Source organism: Acinonyx jubatus, chromosome C1 (genome assembly GCF_027475565.1).
Source record: "Acinonyx jubatus isolate Ajub_Pintada_27869175 chromosome C1, VMU_Ajub_asm_v1.0, whole genome shotgun sequence".
Taxonomy (NCBI): domain Eukaryota; kingdom Metazoa; phylum Chordata; class Mammalia; order Carnivora; family Felidae; genus Acinonyx; species Acinonyx jubatus.
Window position 1 is genome coordinate 180,308,241 of NC_069381.1, and position 15,970 is coordinate 180,324,210.

Consider the following 15,970-nt stretch of genomic DNA (forward strand, 5'->3'; position numbering starts at 1 on the left):
GCTTTACTCATGGCTATGTTTCCTGTCCCCACCCCAGTAACAGCCCAAGTTACATCCCACAACCTGTATCAGGGCCACACTTTCTAACTTCTCTTCCACAATAGTCTGGACCTGGGAGGACAGCCCAGTGGACAGTGGGAAGAGAAGACCCTAGAGGGGACACAAGCCTTCAGGTCACAAAGAAATTGGTTCTTCTGACAACTGGAGAAGAGAATAAACAAGTTAGGAACTGTGTGGGTGCAGACTCTTAAGAGAACTGTATCCACTAGTTTCAAGGAGGCGGGACACAAAGTGTGGGCAGCAATCATTCCTTTGTTCATCTAATTAACAAACAGTCACTGAACACCAGTGACACGCTGGCTACTGCACTGAGCAGAGCACAACCTTCACACTCTGCTTTGTTGCACAAGGACTCTCAGAGGATGAGGCATTACAGCTTCCTGTGCATCAACCCCCCTGGGTGATGGCAGGGACTCTGGCCCTTGTCACAGTACTAGCTAAGTCTCTGTCAGAAGCCAGAGAGAGAGGTGGGATGAGGTGGGGCAGGAGAAGTTGTGGGAAAGAGTGAAGGACTGTTTGTGAGCTGATGTTTGTGGGTTGGGGAGGGGAGGGAGAACACAACCACAGTATTGCACGCTGAAATTTCAAAACATTTATTTATAGAACCTGGCAAATAGTTACCCCCAGGTCATTAAAGGAAAGCCGATGGCCTGAAAGGAGGCTTAATGTGTCCCCTGAGGCATATGATGCATGGCAGTCAAAAATGATATTTAAGACACCTGTTCCTAAAAACTGCTGACCAATCACAGTGATGGTCTTGGCAAAGGGTTCAATTTTAGGAAGAGTTCCTTGTGTAAAAATAGCATAATTAAGGGATATATTAAAAGAACCATTTCCTCTTCACTAAAGGCAAGCCCATATCGCTTCCTCAATATCCCAAATCAAACCCTAGAATAGCAAGGGCTGCCCTACGTGACAACCCAGAAAAGCAGACAAGCATCAGTAATTACAACTTGTGCTTTAAGCTGAGAAGAAACTTACAATGCGGCTTCCTTTTCCTTCAGCTCTCTGGCTCTTTCAAGTTCTTCTGAATTTTCATGGGCATTTCCTAAGATAGTCTTACTTCTCAACATAAGGGAAAGAAAAAAAATTACAATTATTTGTTTTAATGGCAAAGCTGCTAGTGATTTTGGTACAACTTCTATCTCAACAACTTCTCCCCCAACCCAAAAGAAATAAGCACTCCTGATTTTCACTGAGGATCTACGTGGTTCTCTTAAAGGCCATCCAGTAAATCTATTCTCTCCCAAGAAACCCAACTGAGAACATAACTTTCGTAGAATTTCCACCCTGGTTTCAGTGAGTAAGACAACAATCAAGTCGTCCTCCCCTCTATAAATATCCTAAACTCCCCAAGTAAACAGGAGGCAATTTAGCTTAGACCTCCCTGACGACTCCCACCACATTCCTTGTTGCCTCCTTGTCAATTCAGCATCTCACTTATCCAGGAATGGGGTTCTAGTCACTCTTCAACTGACAGAGAAATTCTTCATCACATAGGATTCCTTTCTCAGCTTTAACATTGAAGGGTACTTGCTCCCACATTCTTTTCTGAGTGAGCAGCATAGAGCCTGCTATGTAGTAACGTCTCAATAAATGTTTGTCGAATTAATAACCTATGGGTCTACGGGATCCAGAGTGTAGGGACATCAGATTTGCCAATATTATGTAAACATAAAAAGAAAAATAGTGTTTCCCAAACTGGAAATATGGATTATAATCCATTATGGAATTATGAAATTAATTTAGTAGATTGCAGTAATTAGGGGTTTTTTTAACAAGATAAAAGAGAAAATATCAGAATCATCACACATAGTAAAAATAAATATGGTTTTATGAAATTCTGCCTCCTTTTTACACACACACACACACACACACACATCTACATAGACATATAGGTATTTAAAACCTATATATTTGAGTACATATACTGGGTCATGACATCAAATGTATTTCTTACCGTGGGTCACTGTGTAAAATATTTAAAAGCCACTGCTGTATACGAATAGAATTTAGCACTGACCCAGAATCAATTCCGTAACACAGAGTGGCAAGTAAGTCAATAGTTCTCCAAACAGGGTCACCAAAAAGCATTCCTCTGAAGGAGGCCCTGGTCCTCAAGTCTTTGAGAACAATCTCATAAGCTGTGGGCACCTCTCACACCATTTCCACCTGACCTGGTTCACTTCTGCTTTTCATCCCTGGACACCTAGAATCCAAACATGTCCAGGGCATCCAGCTTCCTCTCTCCAGCTCCTGATAGAGCATTCTTGCCCAGGTTTGGAAAGAGTGCCAATATTACACATACCAATGCTGGATTTGAAGGCTATTGGGATTATACATGGATGGATATTTTCGACATGTGATGTATTGATTAGCGAATGTAAGTTTGAGAGCCAATGAAGCATTTAAGTGGTGATGATGGCAACTGCAGTATATGACAAAATAAATCACAGCTGATCTCGAATGAACTGAAAACATGGCCTTGACAGCTCCACTTGGCATTCAACCCAAAGACGAGAGAAGAGAAATAATTGGGCAGTGACACGTAATAATCAAACATAAAGAGAGCAGAATGGGAAAACTGGGGTTAGGGATGAGGCAATTCTAACTCCTCTGGCCCTGGATGAGGGAGATTCTTCACTCACAGTTTCCATGAGGCAGTATGAAGAAAACTGAGTAAACCCTCCCCCTGTAGCCATACCCCCAAAGTAAATTTGAGCAAGGCTGTTTTTACTTTCTATCCATGTCTGATGCAGCAGCATAGTGCAAAGCTGTCCGTCCCCAGTCATCTGTTTCATTAACGTTGGCCCCTGTGGTCACTAATGTCTCAATACAATGGAAATGACAATTTGCAGCTGCATAGTGCAAAGGCGTCCTGAAAAACAAAGAGCAATTTCTTACTTCATTCAGTCTGAAAAACAGACCTCCCCCCCACCATCATCAGCATTAGCACTGACAGCCTTATTCCTGGGAGTGGGGAAAGCTCTTCAGCTCTCAGAGTGTGGATGCCAAGGGACATGCCTTCATTTGAATTTATACATTGGAGCTGAGGATACAAAGACAGTGGCTTCAGACACGGCCACCTACCTGAGGATCTATCCTTTCTTTCCATTCCTAGTGCCTATCCTGGTTCAGATCTACGTTACTGTTCTTTCAGACTATTTCAATACCATCCCTATTGGCCTCCTTAGCTCTAATCAAATTTCTATCTATTTCTAATTGGTATGAATGAAGAACTGGATTTTCTAAGGTCCAATACCCACATACGACATCCTGTTCTAAAGCCATCGGTCCTCTCCACTGAGCAAAGCCTTGATTCCTTAGTCTGGAATGGAAGACCTCCCCAAGCTGGGCCCAAACTACCTTTATAAAGTATCTGTCTCTCCCCTGGATGCACCCATTACTACAAGCCCCTTGGGGGTAGGGATGTAGGTTAATGGGAAGAACAATGCCCATGAGCTATACCAAACGACATCCCCTCTCTGGGCCTGGGCTTGCTCACCCTTGCTTCAATAAGGACCTGTGAGCAGCTGTCCCCTAACATCTATTCTAGGTCTAAAATTCCTAGAATTTTACATGCACATGTAAATTTATTACATGTATAACTCATTTAGTTTCTCCAAGCCACTTTTATTCATCTATTAGAAAAGGATAATAAGCATCCCCATATATCTCATAGAGAGACCATGAAATACCAAATGGGTAATATATAAGAAACACATGCACCTTATAAAGAGTAAGGCATTGCAGAAACATGAAGCAATTTATTTTATATTACTTATTTTTAGTCCCCAATTATTTAACAGTTTATCTGGTGTGCCTAGCCAATATTTAGGGTATAATAATCAAATGAATTACTTTATATCAAAGTGAATAACTTTACTTCAAGAACTATTGATTAATTTTCAAGTACTACTCTTTTATATTTTAAAGCCAATGTATGGGCTCTTTTACTGGTTGACTTTCTCCTCTTTCATCCCCCCAAAAGTAAATTATAAGTATTTTACAAGATCCAGTCCTGTTCCTCAGGAGAGCCATGGACAGGTAAGAGGAGAGACAAAACAGAGAGTCCACTAGAACAGTGTGATGTGTGCTTCAGTTGTGAAGTATGGAGGGTACCAGGGGAAGGGGAGGGAGGTGTTACTTAACCTAAGTCTGGAAGGGTGGGTAGGAGTACCATAGGTATGTTGGTAAGAGAAGAAATCTGTAGCAACTCCAAGAGCCAGGGTGCATGTGGAGAGGAGGGGTAGAGAGATGCATGGAAAAAAAAAACTGGAAGAAGACACAACTGACATTTCTAAACAGAGCTGTGAGAGGAGATGCCTTCCTGGGGGCTTGTGCCTGCTTTGTTGTATTTCACTACAAAAAGGGATTTCCTTCTGAGGACAGAATCTCCCCAGCTAGCTTCCCTGTTTACCATTTCAGTATAACATGGTTTCCAGATGGATTGCTCCCCACTCCTTTTATTTAGGCACTTGAAGCAGAGTTCTCTGTTTACATACCTCCCACACTTGTCCTTTTTATGGAAATCTGCTCCGCTGCTCTGCAAGAGTTTTATACATTCCACGTTACTAGAAAGACAGGGAAAACATTATTAAGATGGTAGACGTCAATTGCTGGGCTACCTTCAGAAAGAGCTGTTTTTGGTGAAGTGTGGGCCAAGATGAAATGATAGTTCCAGCTTTGAATTCTGCTAACACAAAAACAACGTGAACATATGAGGAAGGTAATATTGCAAGGATCTAAAGTTCCTGGAATTCCTTTTTCCATAAATCAATGCATGGAAGAGCCTGATGGAACATTTTCAATTCCATGACCAAGGTATTTAATTTTTACATGGTTATTATTACATGATTAAACCTTTAAGTGATGGTTTCATCATTTATCCTAAAATTCTCTTTCAAAAGCATCAAGGGTTTGGGAAATAACCCCTTAAACATATGATGATTTTGCATCACCTTTAAACAATGAGCCAGAATGGAGAAGCATTACCTTTTATCACAGCAGAATGAATTCACTGTGATAACCGTTTTCAACCCAGACTCTCCATAATGGAAAATAAAACAGCTGCATTTCCCTGTCTTTGTAATATAGGTAAACAAATGTGCAAAAAATAAAAGGCCAAAAGTGATGTAATGGAGCATAGTGATCTTCCAAAGCTTCTTTGTCATTTGCAGAAGCAATAAATCATATTTAGTAAAGAAAAAAGGACCCACTGAAGTGAATTTTCCTATTGAAGGGCATGTAGCTGAATATTAATTCTACTAGGAATTTCAGATATGAATCCAGAATGGTGTGTTTCCACTTTCCGTGTAGGTCTGATATTTTTTTCAAATGTCGGCATAAAAAGAGACAATCATCCATTATTGTTTTAAACTTGGAATGCTGAGAAGTAGTCTCAGATTTACTATTTTATTATCATTTAAGTATGAAAAATGATCTCATGAATGATGAACCTGAGCAGGGTGCCCCCCCATCCACCCTTTGTAGTCACCTCTCTCAGAGAACTAGCTGTTTCTGTCATCAAATATAAGAACTTTCTGAGACCATTATGTGTCTGTGTAGCGTGCCCGTTGATAGGAGGCACCTGTCTCTTACTGAATGAACCCAAAGGATCAAGGGCAGAGGCAGATCTAGTTGTGTGGCTCATGAGACTCATTTGGGGAGAGGGGTTGGGTAGAGGGAGATTCATTTAAACAATAATACATAACTATGAATATAAAACTAAATACAAGATTTTGGAAGGGACCCATGCAAATAAAGGCCCTGAAGTTTCACAGTCAACCCACCTCTGATAAAGAGGTAATGCCTTTGATAATGTACAGATGACAAATGGGGAGGTATTGCTTCTCCCTAAGGACAAGAAACTTGATTAAGAACTAACACCTTACCCAAACAAGGTCATCTGAGAGAGGCCATGTTTGGTCAATATATGGTCATATATCAATAACATATTGATCAGAGGCTTAATTTCACCACTGATATGAAGAAGAGTACCTGATTAAAACATGCTCTCTACAACTTAAAAAAAAAAAGGCAAGGATTAAATCATTTCTTGCCTATCCTTTGGGTTTTCTTGACCTTTGTTCACATTTAACCATTTAAGTACTTAAAAATCAGCTTTGAAATAAGGACAAAAATATCTGCAAATAAACATGAACTAATTCAATCTTGGATTCCCTTGCGCATCACCCATCTACTAGCAACAACAAAAAAAGAAAAACTTAGGAACAAATCTCAAATTATTTTCTTTTGGTAGAGTATCAGCTAGATACACATTCTATAAGGCTTGAAGACCTACAATTTAAAAAACATAAGGAAAAGGAAGAGAACGGAAAACACAAGAAAAATGATTTTCTATATGAGATGGGCCAACAATTTTTCTTTAGAAGAACAAACGTACAATTAATCTGCAAGTGCAATAGTGATAGTGATATTTGGTGTTGGTAGAAATGATTCTTTACCCATCTTACTACAGAAATTGACTTTGATTCACAGACAACTTGAGTCAATGAAGATAAATTAGAGGAGTTAAGTCATGAAATAACAACTGAAATTGCTAACTACTCACCCTCCTGCAGCGGCAGCATGAAGGCACGTTCTTCCAAATTTATCTGGGGTGTCTATTTCAAAGCCTGCAGACAGCACGTGCTCATTACTAAACAAGGATACTATGCTATACTTTTGTCCTAGTTAAACCACAAGAAACATTGCAGAGACAGAAAAATCAGTTAGTAGAAAAACCAGAATGCAAGCAATTGTAGTCAGAAAGAGGTTGTCATGGAAACGAATGGTAACTGCTCAAGCTTGGCAATTTTATAGGAAGAACTGTGAAGTCTAGAAGAATTTATTTTCACATTCAGCCCTGGGTGAACCACAGCCACATATTTCAATCCCAGGGTAGAAATTTATGAAACCAATTTGAGATAAGTAGGGCAATAGACAGGCAGACAGAACACATGGAGAAAACACGGACAGCAAAGGAGTAATCTTAACATGCTGGAGTAGATATTTTCTTATGTGTATTATTAGCTTTCAGTTGGTTTAAGATCTGGGAAACATGCTTTCATGCAGGGATTATTTTTAAACATGCCAAAAGCAGTGAAAGCAGAATCAACCATAGGTAAAGCACTTAAAAGGAAAAAAAATGCCTCTGGGATGTCTGTTGAATTAATTCATAAACAATCTTTGCCTTGCAGACCTCTATCACCTTTGAAAGCCAGGAACTTCTTAATACATGGAGGTTGGCAGAAGCAGTGATAAGAAAGATTAGCAAAGCTCCAAACCAGAAAGAATTTCTTGGTTCTAAACAGTCCCATACTTAAAAAAATAAAAATTAAACATAGGTGGAGGGGATCGAACTGTAGTGATTTTTCAGAGGCCACAGAATGGGGAGGTAACATGACATTTCTACTGTCAAAATGTGGGGAATTGCCCTTTTTCCTTTGTTGAAAAGATTAACTGTTAAATCCGCCATTTTCAGCCTCGAAGGTGTTTTTTCTGATTACAACAAACTTCCGGTAAGCTACGGCCATCCCTTCCTGCCTCTCACTCTGGATCACCCAAGCTTTAACTTGAAAAACAGACAAGGCTCTCACTCTGGGGCAGGAATACGGACACTCAAACAGTAACAGCACCAAGTACTGCTGGGAGATGTCCCCAGACCAGGTCAGGAATATCATGAAGTGCAGGCAGCCACTTACTCTAATCAGACACCTAGAGCCGTCTGGCTCATTTACAGGACACATTAAGCCTCATCTGTGGTAATGGGGTTACTTACCCGATGATAGCAGCTTTCTGCAGCAGTCAGAGTGAGCATTTAGGGCAGCTAAATGTAAGGGGAACATGCTATGGATTCCACACCTGAGGAGGAAAAGAACGGAGCAGCTCAACGGTAACAGATCTCAAGATACATGCAGAAGAACAACAACCTTTCTAGAAGTTCTCTGATGAAAATGAAATCCACAACACCTCGCTTAGGGACTCTTGCCTGAAATAATTTTATAATTCTTTCACTCAGACAGGAATTGTGCAATCATTTTCTTAAAATAATAAAATCCTAAACCCAGAACAGAATTAAAAAGCCCTAACAACACGGAATGTATAACTTCTTTTCTTTTTAATTAAAAAAATTTTTTTTAATGTTTATTTATTTTTGAGAACAAGAGAGACAGAGCATGAGGGGTGGAGGGGCAGAGACAGAGAGAGGGAGACACAGAATCTGAAGCAGCTCCAGGCTCTGAGCTGTCAGGATAGAGCCCAAAGCAGAGCTTGAACACACGAACCGTGAGATCATGATCTACTGAGCCACGCAGGTGCCCCGAGGAATGTATATCTTCAAGAAAATTTTCCCCATAAATGGTGACTCTACACTGAGAATTAATTTACCTTTTTTTCTTTCAGCTTAGCAATTTTATGTCAGCAACCTGTTTTACTCAGCAACCTGTTCTATTCCTTGAATTGATGAATAAATACTATTGACTCATTATGTGCTAAGCACTTTGCTAAGAATTAATAATGACTATATTATTGAAAATAAAACTTTGGATGAGAATAAAAACTAATGTTTACCTTTTGCAGGTGCAATGTCATCTTCCTAATAAACTTTTATATTGCACATTAACCCACATCAGGACACGAGTCATGAAAATGTGCTGAAGCAGTAAACATTATCTTGCGTACATTTCATCAATCTAGCATATTTTCCCTAACAGTATTACAGAAAGAATCTAGAAAAGGACTTTTTGGACTGATACTCCACCATAAAACAGTCCCCAGGATGATCCCTTAAGGGATCGGCAGCCTTCTGATGGCAGTGCTTTTTGCTTTCAGAATCAAATCCTCCTCTTGCCCATCACCTCTCCTCGAACAAGGACCCAAAGCCGTGTGCGGAACTGTAGTTCCTAACAAACAGCATCATCAGGAGTTTCCTGTGTACTTATAAGCATTTATAATGTTAGTGTTCACTTCTCAGAGCATCTTGTTATATTCAAATACTGTATTTCAGATTTTGTAAATCCTCTGCATAACACTAGTATATATACTTACACCTGCAGTATTAATGACCTAAGTTTCTTCTCTGCCACAAAGTTGCCGTTTTCAGATTCTACACTGCGTTAAAAACCACATACAGTTTGAATTTGTGAGGTTTCAGATACATGAATTTTATTTGCTCTCCTAAAAGCTATTATGATGTGTGTGAATGTGTGAAAGTATCTACATATTCACAGATATTTCATGGTATGCAGTGTTTTGCCAAATCTGAGTTTGCCAGCAATTAACCACCTCTCTCTTTCCATCAAAACTTCTCTCTGCATATCGGTGTTTTTGTTCAGTCCTCCCTCTGTTCATTTCTCTTTCCCTATATGGAGATTTCCAACCCAGTGTATAGAATAGCTGGCATCCATCAAGAGATGCAATTTGCTTGTCTTCTGGGCAGTGTCATGTGGAGGAGAACTGCTTGTAATTGCCTCTCTCATCATTTACAAAAAAAATTCTGAAAAGCAATTGCACCAGTGACAACCTTGATGCTCACGGAAAGGAAGAGTGAGTTGGGGGATGGCAGGGAAGCCTTTCTATCTATGCTGCTATTTACTTGTTCCCTCTTGATTCCAGGGAAACACAGTAATTTTGTAAAATGTCTAACATGCTTTAAAAACACCTTACTAAATGGAATTTTAAGCCAACGAGACTTTACCTAACCATTTTTGTTTGTTTAGGGCAAGTAAGGCAAAAATATATGATTATATGAATATCTCTGGATATTTTCAAGAAAACAACAATATTTTCTAGGATGGTTTCAAGTTCCTGAAAGAATGTGCCTGAAATTAGATTGGATCTCTCAAGATTTCTTTGATCCTTTCCTCATCCGATAAAAATAATTTTAAGAGGCACCTGGGTGGCTCAGTTGGTTAAACATCTGACTTCTGCTCAGGTCATGATCTCACAGTTCGTGAGTTCAAGCCCCATGTCGGGCTCTATGCTGACAGCTCAGAGCCTGGAGCCTGCTTCAGATTCTGTGCCTCCCTCTCTCTCCATCCCTCCCCTGCTCACAGTCTGTCTCTCTCTCTCTCAAAAATAAATAAACATTAAAAAATAATTTTAATAAAAATATATAAACATGTGTGCAAATATATGTAAAATATAAATATATTAAAATTTTATATATTAAACACATATATATACATACATATGCACACACATATGTATATATGCAATAAAATATATATTTTTAAGGATACAAAAAGTATATATCTTTAATTTTTTTTTCAACATTTATTTTTTTTGGGACAGAGAGAAACAGAGCATGAACGGGGGAGGGTCAGAGAGAGGGAGACACAGAATCGGAAACAGGCTCCAGGCTCTGAGCCATCAGCCCAGAGCCTGACGCGGGGCTCGAACTCACGGACCGCGAGATCGTGACCTGGCTGAAGTCGGACGCTTAACCGACTGCGCCACCCAGGCGCCCCAAAGTATATATCTTTATATACAATAATACAAGCAAATGAACTGGAGAAAATAGCATCAATATCTATAAGAAACCAATTAGGAAAACATAAAAAGTGTAAATGATAGTATAACAGCAATAGTATTGTAACATATTCCATACACTTCATCATTGTTTTCAGATAATTCATCATACTCTACATTAGCTAATTCTTTTTTTCCTGCTACTTGTAAACTTGAGAAGATAAAGGAGGTAGAACCATTCTAAAAGATCTAGCAAAAATTCTATTTGGTATATGTTTTTTATTCCATAGTTAATAAAAAATCACTACCTCAATTAAGTTTTGAAAACATATTAATTTAGACTCAAGTATTATTGGCAAATATTAGGCCAAGATTGGAAAGAGAATAAAAATTAAATTCATAATCTCTGAATCACTTTAGAAATGATTCATGCATTTCAAAATAAAATTATTCCTTTACTGTTATAAAGTAAGACTACTTATAAGGAAAGGCCATAAAACCTTTGGCAGGAAAATTAGGGTTTGGCTGCCTTAGTCAAATAAGAAGCATCATCTTACTTCATCAGGTATACATCAAAGAAGATCAAGAAATAAAGATGTCAGATAACCGTAAACTTAACAATGCATAAATTGCAGGAGAGAGGAGACCAATTCTACCTAAAATGCTACATTTATTTGACCAGTCATAAAATTAATGAGATACATTTGTATTAGCTATTTTGTTTTCATGTTTTTATTTATTTTTGAGAGAGAGAGAGAGCAGGGGAGGGACAGAGAGAGAGCAGGGGAGGGACAGAGAGAGAGAGAGAGAAGGAGACAAAGAATCCAAAGCAAGCAGCAGGCTCTGAGCTGTCAGCACAACGCCCAATGTGGGGCTCAAACTTGTGAACTGTGAGATCGTGCTCTGAGCTGAAATCGGATACTTAACCAACTGAGCCACCCAGGTACCCCTGTATTAGCTATTTCTAATTTAGCTGTTACCTGTGTCTCCTACCCAGTTACTTCAGAACAAATAAGGTCAGCATAAACTGTAGGGACCTATCAGAAGTAAGGAGAGGGTTCGTGCAGGATTAGAATAAAAGTTCTTTTAAGCTTTTCCCTTGGCATCAGAGAGCTACGGCGGTCACTTCCCACCTCCAGTGCTTTCTAGAACTTTCCCTTTGGCTGTATGCTAAAAAAAACACTGCGGTTAAGGTGATGGGATCAGAAACCTTGGGTTTGAATCCTAGTTTTGACACTTGCTAGCTACTGGATCTTTGGAAGTACACAATGGTTCCCTCATCCAGAAAATAAATAAGATTCCTTCATCCAGAAAATAAATATAATAATAGTGTCAATCTCACAGAACAATTGTAAGGGCTAATTAATAATGCACACCAAGCGCTAAATAAGGGGTCTGGCCATGATAAGCCTTTACCATACAAGTATTGTATTATTGCCCTTGAAATTATTATTAGCTTAGTTGGAAAATTGGCAGTCTATGAGTTTTAAAGTTGTAATCAGGCAATGATTCCTTAAAATCAGGTTTGTGATTCTTTCTTTCTTTCTTAAAATCAGGTTTGTGATTCTTTTTCTTTTTCTTTCTTTCTTTCTTTCTTTCTTTCTTTCTTTCTTTCTTTCTTTCTTTCTTTCTTTCTTTCTTTCTTTCTTTCTTTCTTTCGGTTTGTAATTCTTTAAAAGCCAAGAATAACTTGTGATCTGCTAGCATTTCTGCTATCTTCCTACATTTCAAAATTCTTTATGATAATTATCTCACAAGTCCCCTAGGGAAGGTGGATTGATTTAGTTTTGCCCACTGAGCAGGTGAGATAAAAACATGTGATGGTTTTTGATCCTCAAATGATTTTATGATTCTTACTCAGCTGATCAACCCAAATCAAAAAATCAGTTTCCTATTAATTTTATCTATGTCACTCCAAGTATTATCATGCACCCCTAAGCTATAGGCATTTGGGTATAATTGGCAACAGTGAGGCCTGGTTCTTGCTGTTTGCAACCTACTGACACTTTTAGTGGTTTCTTTGGGTCAAGGTGTTGCTTAACCAGCCAGTATTCTAGAATCTCAGTGGACTTCTATCCCTTTGTCCTGGAGGAACCAAGGCTCATTCCTGCCCAGGCTTTGTTTGGTACGTGCAGGTCCCCTCTTGAAATTCATCCTTCTGCTAGCCTTTCTCAAACTAGTTAGTGCATCTCTGGAGGCCACTGGAAATACCTTTGGGCTTTCAAGAGTTCTCTGTGGAAATTGTTAAACTCTCTTTTCCTTTTGATGATAACCTAAAGCAAGTGGTATAAAAGCATATTTTGGCTTCCCTCAACAACCACCTTCTTACTACAGACCTCCACCAGATGTCAGCGCCTGAGTGTGTATTTAGGGTCACAGTGCTGCCATGTGGAACTACTGTGATTGGCAGGGGCCAATAAAAACAGAAGAAAGGTGGACTTAATAGACAAATGATGTCTGGATGTGGGAAGGGCCAGTGATAATGCAGTATGCTGAGCCTTCTATATGTACAGAATTTGGCAATAGTTGGCCTTTGTGTTGTGTGATGAGCTCATGGTCCCTCTATTGCGTTTGAAGCCACAGCAAAACCTCTACTCCCACAGCATGTACTGACCTCTAAAGAGTCAGCACCTTGGCCACCAAGACAACTCCATGGAAATGGTGATTGAATTTTGGCAAATTGTGCACTATCACATCGTCCACTACATAGAGGGGCAGCAAGCTTCTTGCTGAGGAGCCTCACCTCCCGATCCAGATGGACAGAGTCTCATTTCCAGCCCCTCACAAGCTCTGTGACCGTGGGCAAGTAACTGAACCTCTCTGTGCCTCTTTCAGTTCACCTATAAGATGGCAATAATCATATCACTTACTCCATGGAGTTGTTGTGGTAATTGAAGGTAATTCCTCCTCAGAGTGGAACTTAGTATGAGTAAGCACTCATGAATGTTTGCTACTACTGTAAGCCTGTTAAAGTTGAGTGCTGTTTGCATGTGTTTTGTAATTTTTTTTGGATTTATTGATAAAATAGAGTCAAAAGCTTAAGGAGTTTCTATCTAGTCTTACGTTTATACATATTCAAGTAACACCATAATAAAAACAATTTGTCTACACTTAAGATCTGCAGACTCCCATGACCTAACTCATCGCTACACACCTTGCAATCTTCAGTAACCATTGCTCCTTCCGGAAACCCCACCCCCAGCCCTGCCATGTTCCACATATGTTCTGTATCCAGTAGCACCCAGCGATTATTCTGGTATCACACTTTGCATGCATGATTGTAACCGCTTGTTTATTTCTTGCCCCCAGTGGAATTATAAATTCCTTGAGGGCAGGGAATTCTGTAACCCCAGAAACGAACACAGGGGTTATACTTCACAGACCTTCAACAAACATTTAGTGAATGAACAGATGTTGGAATCAGTTACCTGTGTAACTGTAATACCCCTAATTTTGCTGCGGTTGAGGCAGAAAAACACGTGAGAGCATAATCAGTAAGGTGGAAGACAAATTAAAATCCCAGAGAAAAGTGCCCCAAACGTAAAAAACTTAAAGAAGAAAAACCAAAGGGCTTTGACACCACATAAAGTTGCGTGAGCACTGAGTCAAGTTGCAGAAGTGCTCTGACTTGAAATTCAGACAAGGAAAAAGAATACCAAAAACATTCATTTGGCCCTAGAATGAGATTCAAATAAATTCATAAGAAAGTAAGGACCATAGCATTTGTCATATGGAGATCTTTTAAAATACATTTGGTCATATTGTTTGTGAGTGAGGATAGGTTAATTTTCATAAATACGATTTGTTTGTTTTCTTATTTATAGAAGCAAAGTCCTACTTTCCTCCTCTTTAATAAGCTACTCTACATAGATCTACAAGGAGCCCAGAGATCACGCAATGATTTTCCGGAGGCCTTTAGCAAAGTTAATCTTCTCCAACACTACCCCCACCTCGCACCTCATTTTGATATTCCCTCTCAAGTGATTTCTCTCCCCATGCACTACACACACACACACACACACACACACCACAACACACATGATTGCAGCCTAATGAACCACAGTTTGCTGCAGGAGGCCTTCTGGTTTTGTTTTTGTTTTTTTTTTTAAGTTTATTTCTTTTGAGAGAGGCAGAGACAGCCCAAGCGGGGCTGGGGCAGACAGAGAGGGAGAGAGAGAGAATCTCAAGCAGGCTCTGCACTGTTAGCACACAGCCCGATGCAGCGCTTGAACTTAGGAACTGTGAGATCATGACCTGAGCTGAAGCCAAGAGTCAGACGCTTAACCAACTGAGCCACCCAGGACCCCCCACTGCAGGGAGCGTTCTTATCCCCAGATATCCCCTGTGACAAAAGCAGATGTGGCTCTTTGAAGCTGGGACAATGTTTGCCTCAGTGGCATCCCCAGGACACAGCACAGTCAATGGAAGGAAAGGCTACTTGAACAACAATGCCATCTCTAAGGCACTTTAGCCACATGGTGTGTGTTTGCATAAAGTGAAGGCAAAATCATTACCCAGAAATGAACTTGGGGCTTATTGAGTAAATGTATTTTGGGAAATTTTAAATTAAGTAGTGGGCCCCATTTATCCTTCATGTGGATCCAAATCTGAAAGAAAATCAGAAAATCATGGTTGTTTGGTTAAAACTCCCCAAGTAACCCTAAGTTGAAACAAAAGTACCACTGAAAATATTAACATATCACAGGTGAAGTGCATGTGTCTAGATAGTCTACTTCTGCTTAATGAACACTGAGCATTTACAGTCTCTGGCTTTGGGGAGCCATGATCTGGTTCAGGACTCAGAATCTGGTAAGAGCACTCTTTCCACAAGACTGAACTGTTTCTTTTAGCTTGCAATATCCCAGTCAAAAAGGTCCTTTATTCTGAAAGGAGACAGCCCACTGCTCTTACTATTTGTCAGCATGTCCCTCTCTTTCCACCCCCCGCAGCCTTGCCCTGAGCCCAAGCCCTCGTCTTTTCCTCCCTGGACATTTGCAAGAGACTGCCACGTGTTTCTGGTATGGACCACCTCTTGCACGTCCGGGCTATTGTCAGAGTGATCTTTCTCACATACAAATGGGATCATTAGACACAAACGTCCCTACATCCACTTAGACTTCTTTAACAGTTTCCGAATGCCTCAGAACAGAATCCAACTCCTTAGTGGGACATGCAAGGTCCTTCAAGATGTGGCTCTTCTGCCTTTGCACCTAATTTCTTTCCATTCCTCCACACACCTCAGATAAGCCAAGCATGGAATCTGCTTTCAACACATGCACATCCTTGTGCTTTTGTAAATACTGTTCCCTCTCCCTGGAATGGCCTTTCTTGCTTTCCCTCTATCTTTTAACCTCACACAGTTTTGTTCTCCTGGCAAACACCTATCCATCCTTCCTTTTGCTGAAATGCCCCCTCTTTTGTGAAACCCACAGAGTCA

General features: G+C 39.9%; 1 protein-coding gene across 9 annotated transcripts in view; it reads right to left on the bottom strand.

The window, feature by feature from the left end:
• ANKRD44 (ankyrin repeat domain 44) overlaps window positions 1-15,970 on the bottom strand; it is a 339,079-nt gene that overhangs the window by 116,232 nt on the left and 206,877 nt on the right. For 6 of the 9 annotated variants that reach the window (XM_053215495.1, XM_053215502.1, XM_053215498.1 and 3 more), the window contains exons 11-15: window positions 7,844-7,926; window positions 6,635-6,698; window positions 4,566-4,634; window positions 2,798-2,938; window positions 1,042-1,125 (exon numbers count right to left, since the gene is read on the bottom strand). In XM_053215495.1, the coding sequence (XP_053071470.1) occupies window positions 1,042-1,125; window positions 2,798-2,938; window positions 4,566-4,634; window positions 6,635-6,698; window positions 7,844-7,926 (441 nt within the window). The remainder of the gene's footprint in view (window positions 1-1,041; window positions 1,126-2,797; window positions 2,939-4,565; window positions 4,635-6,634; window positions 6,699-7,843; window positions 7,927-15,970) is intronic. The other 3 variants (XM_053215494.1, XM_053215501.1, XM_053215497.1) reach the window with 1 other exon arrangement.